Below are 6,496 nucleotides of genomic sequence, written 5' to 3' on the forward strand. Positions count from 1 at the left end.
TCCCCTGAATTACAGAAATTTGCAAGAATGCATTTTTAACATTAAACAGAAACTTGATAATTCTGCAATATTTCAAGGTATTACAAATTGTTTTGCTTTTCCTAACGTCTTTCATAAGCCATTGCAATACTGGTGATAATCTTTTTACTTGAAAGCGATGTAATATGAAGTGATGAAGTTGATGACTTACCTCACCCAAAGCATGGAATGTAACAAAATGACCGTAAATGCAGAATGCCATTGATACGTCCTGAAAATATTTTCTTTTTTTCATTTCAAAGGTATTGCACTTGCTGAAGCCTTTTCAAAGTTCTTCTCTCCTACGCTTCTGAGAATTATTCGTTTGGCACGAATTGGCCGCATCCTGAGATTGGTCAAAAGAGCCAAAGGAATTCGAACTCTTCTTTTTGCCTTATTGATGTCTCTTCCATCTCTGTTCAACATTGGCCTCTTGCTATTTCTGGTTATGTTCATTTATGCTATTGTGGGCATGACAAATTTTGCCTGTCTTGCCTGGGAAGGTGGGATTGATAACCTTTTCAACTTTCAAACCTTTGATAGTAGCATGCTCTGTCTCTTCCAAATTACAACATCAGCTGGCTGGGATGGCCTCTTGAGTCCAGTGTTAAAAGATTCCAAAAATTGCGCTCCCAACGTAGCAAATAAGAACAGCACTACTTGCAAAAATGAAGTGGTTGGTATTACATTTTTCGTAAGCTATGTCATTATATCCTTCCTTATTGTTGTAAACATGTACATAGCTGTCATCTTAGAGAATTTCAGTGTTGCCACTGAAGAAAGTGCAGATCCTCTTTCTGAGGACGACTTTGATATGTTTTATGAAACCTGGGGAAATTTCGATCCTCAGGCAACGCAGTTTATTGAATATTCTGCACTTTCAGACTTTGCAGACGCTCTGGCAGAACCCTTACGCATTCCAAAGCCAAATACAATTCAGCTCATATCCATGGACCTCCCAATGGTGAGTGGAGATAAGATTCACTGCTTGGATATCTTGCTTGCCTTCACTAAACGGGTTTTGGGAGAAACTGGAAATTTTGAAGGTCTTGAATTACACATGGAAGAAAGATTTATGGCTGCCAATCCATCTAAGGTTCCCTACAAGCCAATTACCACTACACTTAAAAGAAAGCAAGAGGAGGTGTCAGCGCTTGTTATTCAGAGGGCCTTCAGGAGGCATTTGCTGCAGCGTTCTCTGAAACATAAGCCTTTCTTAAACTGTCGCAGACGTTACAACAGTGCAGTCTACGCCGAAGAGATGCATGAGAAAGATGGCCTCATTGCATCAATGCTGAGTGAAAATTATGGGAGGAAGCTGGATAAATCTCAGACTACATCTTCCATCTCCCTCCCGTTATTCTATGATGGTATTGCTGGAACAGATGCTAATAAGGTGGGCACATAGTTTGTCCCAAGCTGCACCATTTGTGATAAAACTGACAGCTGTTTTCTGGCAAAGAAAACATCTTGCTCCCAGAGCATGGTATTCTAAATGTAAAGAGATTGTAATATCTATTAAGTATGGTAATTATTCTATTTTGCAAATGCTCCTTAAATAAGATTGCCACAAATATGTCATAAAAATTAGATGAAACTCAAACTATGGATTTTTTTTTTAATCAGCTGGTGGAGCTCCTGAGTTAATTTTTACTTGTGTTGTTTTTTTTCTATTTTGTTCCTTCATATTTCTGATTATATGGAAAAAATCTGCACAAGATGTGCTGTAATATGATCAGTAGGTACACAGGGCTGTAGAACAATGTGTATCTCCTCAGAGAGAATGCCTGGATTGTAAACTTGCTTGTTGTAGCAAAATGAAATAATTACTGCATTATCTGTGAAGGCGCTCATTCAGGATGCTTAAATATAATCACTTGTAGGTTGTCTGAGACCATCTTCCTCCTGGTTCCTTTGGGAGTATTTACACTGAAGGATTCTTGATGTCTTTACACGTGCAACTAAGTGGATTTAGCAAATGATTCTCCAGTGGCTGTGCTTGAAGGTTATACGTAATGTGTTCTTTGTGTCATTCAACGCAGGAAAACTGTGATGGCAGTGTTTGAAAAATCAGAGGGGATTGTGTAAGAGCCATTGTTTCATGAAAGTCTTAACAATTACTGTACAAGTACTGTACTCCATTTAAGTATAAATACTGGCTTTAAAACAACAACAGCAACAACAAAACGTATGGATGAGTTTGTATTAGCGTTACTTTCACTGTTTTTTATCAGATTGGTTCCATCAGGTGAACTGACACAGTTATCTCAGATCTGCTGATGAACTGTGGCTAATTAATAAAGAGCTCAGATGCTTACATAGTTTTGTCTGGTTTGTAAGAGATGTCTTATCTTTCAGCCTTGGTTTATTACATGATACAATTTGCTGTTAGAGAATACAACCACAGCAGGGGCTTGGTGATCTCTAAGGGTCCTTCCAACCTCAGCCATTGTATTGTTCTATGAAATAGAACTATCCAATAGGACAAAAAAAAACTCTGAAAGTTTTACTCATTATCAAATAAAAAAGATAAACACTTTTAGCCCATGTATCAAGTAATTACTCAATTCTCACAGTTATTTCCTGTACTAAATACTATTAAAACATGAAAAATATAGGCAAATCTAAGCATAGGATAAGTAGAAGCACATCAAAGTTGAGAGCTAACAAGTTTAGGATTGAACTGTATTATTTCCAGAGCAGCTTACATTTGGGAGAAAAAAAAAAAAAAAGAAAAAAAAAAATTGACCTTGCAAACCTTTTGGGACAACTCAGATTTGTGTGCATGGACGTAGTGGCTGTGCTTGGCACCATTCCTGTGCACCACAGGTTGCTTTTGTGCACAGCGAGTGATGCCCTGCAGGCAAAACTACTTCTGTGAGCCGCCGTGAGTTGTCAGCTCGTGTTCGACAACGAGGTGCCGTTAGATGGCAGCGTTTACTGTGCTTTAGAAGGTGGCCAATCAAGCGAAGCAGATGGCAAGCTTCCACGCGGAACTATTAAATAAATTGTAAGTAACTTCGAAAATAATGTCACAGTTCTCTGTTTTTCTGCACTGGGCTCTCAAGCTGTAGCCACGGTTCTCAGCAGGGGCTCTTTTTGCTGGCTGTGAACGGGATTTCACATGTGACAGCTTGACAGATCTTCATTATTGTGAAAGACTGCCTCCTGCAAGCAGCCGTCCTCCTACCGTGCTGCATCTTCCAGGCGCTGGTTGTGAGCGCGTCTCTGCTCACCGCAGTGGGGAACGTTTGTTAGGCAGGGGTGAGAGTGCTGTGCTCTTGTGTCCTGGAATAGAAAGAAAAGACTGGGACAGGTACATGAGAGAGTTTTAAACAGCGTTTTACAAGATGCCGAGGTTTTTCTTGCATCAGATTTTTACAGTTTAAGGTTACATTGAGTGAAACAGCAGGTGCTATGTCATAGTCTGGAACTGGAAACATCGGAGAGATGAAGGCCTCATTTTCATTGCTGGGACTATTCAGCTGGTATATGCACATCCTTGGGGATTATTTCACCTCAGAACCATAAAAAAGGCTTTATGCACAGATTGGGATTGCTGTTTGGATTGAGAGATCTGTTGTATTATGCAGGAGGAGCTGTACTTATTGCAACTGTTCTTAACTACCGCCAAGTAATAGCAAGTCTGATTTGGGTCAGCAGACTTTACAGTCTGGATTGCTGTAAGACTCTACAGTTTGGATTGCCTTCCAAAACCTCTTTCACCTGCCAAGGAAAAGTTGTTTTTCTGTTCTTCTCAGCTCTGTTGTTTCAGAGCTGAGGAATAAAAATAGGGCTGGTGCATGCAGAGCTGCTCATCCTTGCTGCTGCTCAGAACACGGGCATGCCTTCTGCAGGAGCACTTCTGTGTGTATACCTGGTATCTTATCACACCTGGATGCAGGGGATGGCTTTTTCAGTCACTGCTATGGTTGTAGAAGGCTTTTCAGTTTTAACAACCCGCCAGTTATCAGCTTCACAAATTCATACTTATTAATGTTTTTGGTTGCATTATTAAAAAAAAGAAAAAGCAAAAGGAAATCATGGCCTACTTTGCCTCCCATCGATACTAAAAATGTTATAGAATCTTAATAGGAAATTAGCAGTGCAGTATCAATAATCCTGTTAGCTAGTTCACTTAGCACAGTGTCTCATCCCAGATGCATAGTAAGGAAATGTCCCATATTCTGATGACTGATGGAATAGCAGCATAATGACCCTTCTCCTTTGGTATCATGAAGTATTGGCATTTCTAGCAAAAGGATATTCTGAAATGAGAGTTTAGAAGCATCTGTTATGCCTTCCCTGCTCAAAACAAGCATCATGTAACAGCAGATTTTAGTTCCAGAAGTGGAACCTGTATCATAAAAAAAAATTGGGAGCAATCAAAGGAAACTTTCTTCCTGATTCTCAGTCCAACAGTACAACATCCCAAGCTTTGCTTTAAAGAGGCAGATATTCCTGCTGTTTAACTCAGATATTTACAAATTCAAACCCAGCATTTTAGTGCTCTGTTACCAAGAAGTTGTCACAGATGATTAGGAATGAAATTCCACATCTCTTAAAAATTAATGCAGCTCAGTTGTGGGAGGTTCCTCAACATAAGAGACATTAGAGTAAGCCTAGAACTAACAAGTTGGTGAAGCACATGACCATAAAGAGAGGGTGAAAGACTGTTTTATTTAATCTTAAGAAGAAGAGGTGAAAGGAAGGCTCTAAGTGATCATAGAGATGGGAGAGTGTCTCTGGGGTGCACATTGATACATCCAAGAGGCACTTTAACAAGCAAGTTCTGGTTAGATATTAGAAAAAAAACAAAAATCTGCAGTGTGGGTGGGTCAACATTGGAACAGATCATCCAGAGAGGTGGGATTTCTGTCCATGGAGAAATTCAGATCCAGACAGGACACTGAGCAACTTGATTTAATTCCAGAGTTGGATCTGGATTGGCCTTGGGTTGGGTTAGATGAAATTTGGATTGCTCTATGACTCCATGACAGTGGCCATATCCTTTTCAGATGTAATTGTTACAGGCACACGGGTCTTACTCTCCTTACTCAACAGCCATTTGTGTTGCACAGGGGTCTGAGTAAAACCAGTCAGCAAGATTTTGGATATGCACCTTTGGGTCTTCTGTATAATAGATTAATTAGACCAATTAGAGAGCAAATCAAGAGAAGGCTTCTTATCTATCTACCTCTGGGAACACAATGATAAGAGACCTCTGTAACTCCTACAGTAACCCCATCCATTATAAATATTTGGCTAAGGACATTGAGCAGTATCAGAGCAGAGTGTGGTGGCAGGAGTTTAGACTCTTTGCTCTGCAAATTCCAGAGAAAATATGTGAAGGCATCAACTTAGTAAGTGGTTTTATTGATTTGCAGGGAGGTTTGAAAGAGCAATAGAGATGTTTTGGCAACCCCTCAGGAAATAGAGCTGTTTGGGCAAATCTGTTACACTCATCTGCTTTCATAGTTCTGTAGAGCTAAAGTAAGACAAGCCAAACTGATTTTGGTAACAGTTATTAATTTAATGCAAAGCTGCAAGTGTTCTGCACAGATTGAGGGCGCTGCAGTTTCTTCTCTGCAGGGTCCCAGAGAATGGCCTTATACAGGAGCTAAGGTCAGAGCATTGCTAGGTTAGATTTACCAGAAAAGCTGTCCTATTTTCCTGCCCAAACATTGCATAGGATTTGTCCCCACAGGTATATTAAAGTACTCACAAGAAAAATAAACTTTTACAGCATTTTTCAATGTTTACATCTTTCTTCAAATGAAAAGAATAGAACAGAGATAGTATTTTAGTAGTGTTCCTGCTATGCTACAACTCTTAGCATTCTCTGTAGAACTTACCAGGAAGGATTTCATACCACTGCTCCAAATTGCTACTTATTTTTTTTGGCTGTGGCTGGAAGTATCAGTTACTATAATAACACAGACATAAAGAGACAAATATAATGGAAAGTCATTCCTTTGTTCCTCATTTGCTACATCCCCTGCTATTGCTACTAGAGGAGCTTGTAGCTGTTACAGCCAGGAATCTGTACTTGTGTGTGAGAACAAATTCCTCACTGTCTGTACACAAAAATTCCCACGAACGCTTCCAGCTGCTGCTTCACTTTCTACTTCTGGACAACATTTAAAGAAAACTTCTCCCACTTTTCAGTGAAACAACAGTAAATTTTAGTCCAAATCATACCAATGGGACCCCACCGCAGCAGCTTTAGAGAATGGCATTTAGTTCCTCCCTATATTTATATATGGCCCATCAGGCTGACATTTTGTTTAATATAAAACTTGTACTTATGTCCGTTATGCCTACTTTGCTGATCAGATTCTGAGCTTCCTACTGTATATTATTTTGTCCACCATCTGTGCAAATGGCAGAATATGCTGTGGTTGAGAGGCATCACATATAATGGGTAACAGCTGAGGTCTCTCACTGTCCCCTGAGTAGGGTCCTTATCCCTTAACAA

At 39.8% G+C, this 6,496-nt stretch overlaps 1 protein-coding gene across 4 annotated transcripts in view; it reads left to right on the plus strand.

The window, feature by feature from the left end:
* Positions 1-2,335, plus strand: part of LOC128085842 (sodium channel protein type 5 subunit alpha-like) — a 43,490-nt gene extending 41,155 nt beyond the window's left edge. For 3 of the 4 annotated variants that reach the window (XM_052693760.1, XM_052693761.1, XM_052693762.1), the window contains one exon: positions 282-2,335. In XM_052693760.1, coding sequence (XP_052549720.1) covers positions 282-1,426 — 1,145 coding nt within the window. In that variant the 3' untranslated portion in view covers positions 1,427-2,335. The remainder of the gene's footprint in view (positions 1-281) is intronic. The other variant, XM_052693763.1, reaches the window with a different exon arrangement.
* Positions 2,336-6,496: the final 4,161 nt, after the last annotated feature.

Source organism: Tympanuchus pallidicinctus, unplaced genomic scaffold (assembly GCF_026119805.1).
Source record: "Tympanuchus pallidicinctus isolate F22 unplaced genomic scaffold, pur_lepc_1.0 scaffold3, whole genome shotgun sequence".
Lineage (NCBI taxonomy): Eukaryota > Metazoa > Chordata > Aves > Galliformes > Phasianidae > Tympanuchus > Tympanuchus pallidicinctus.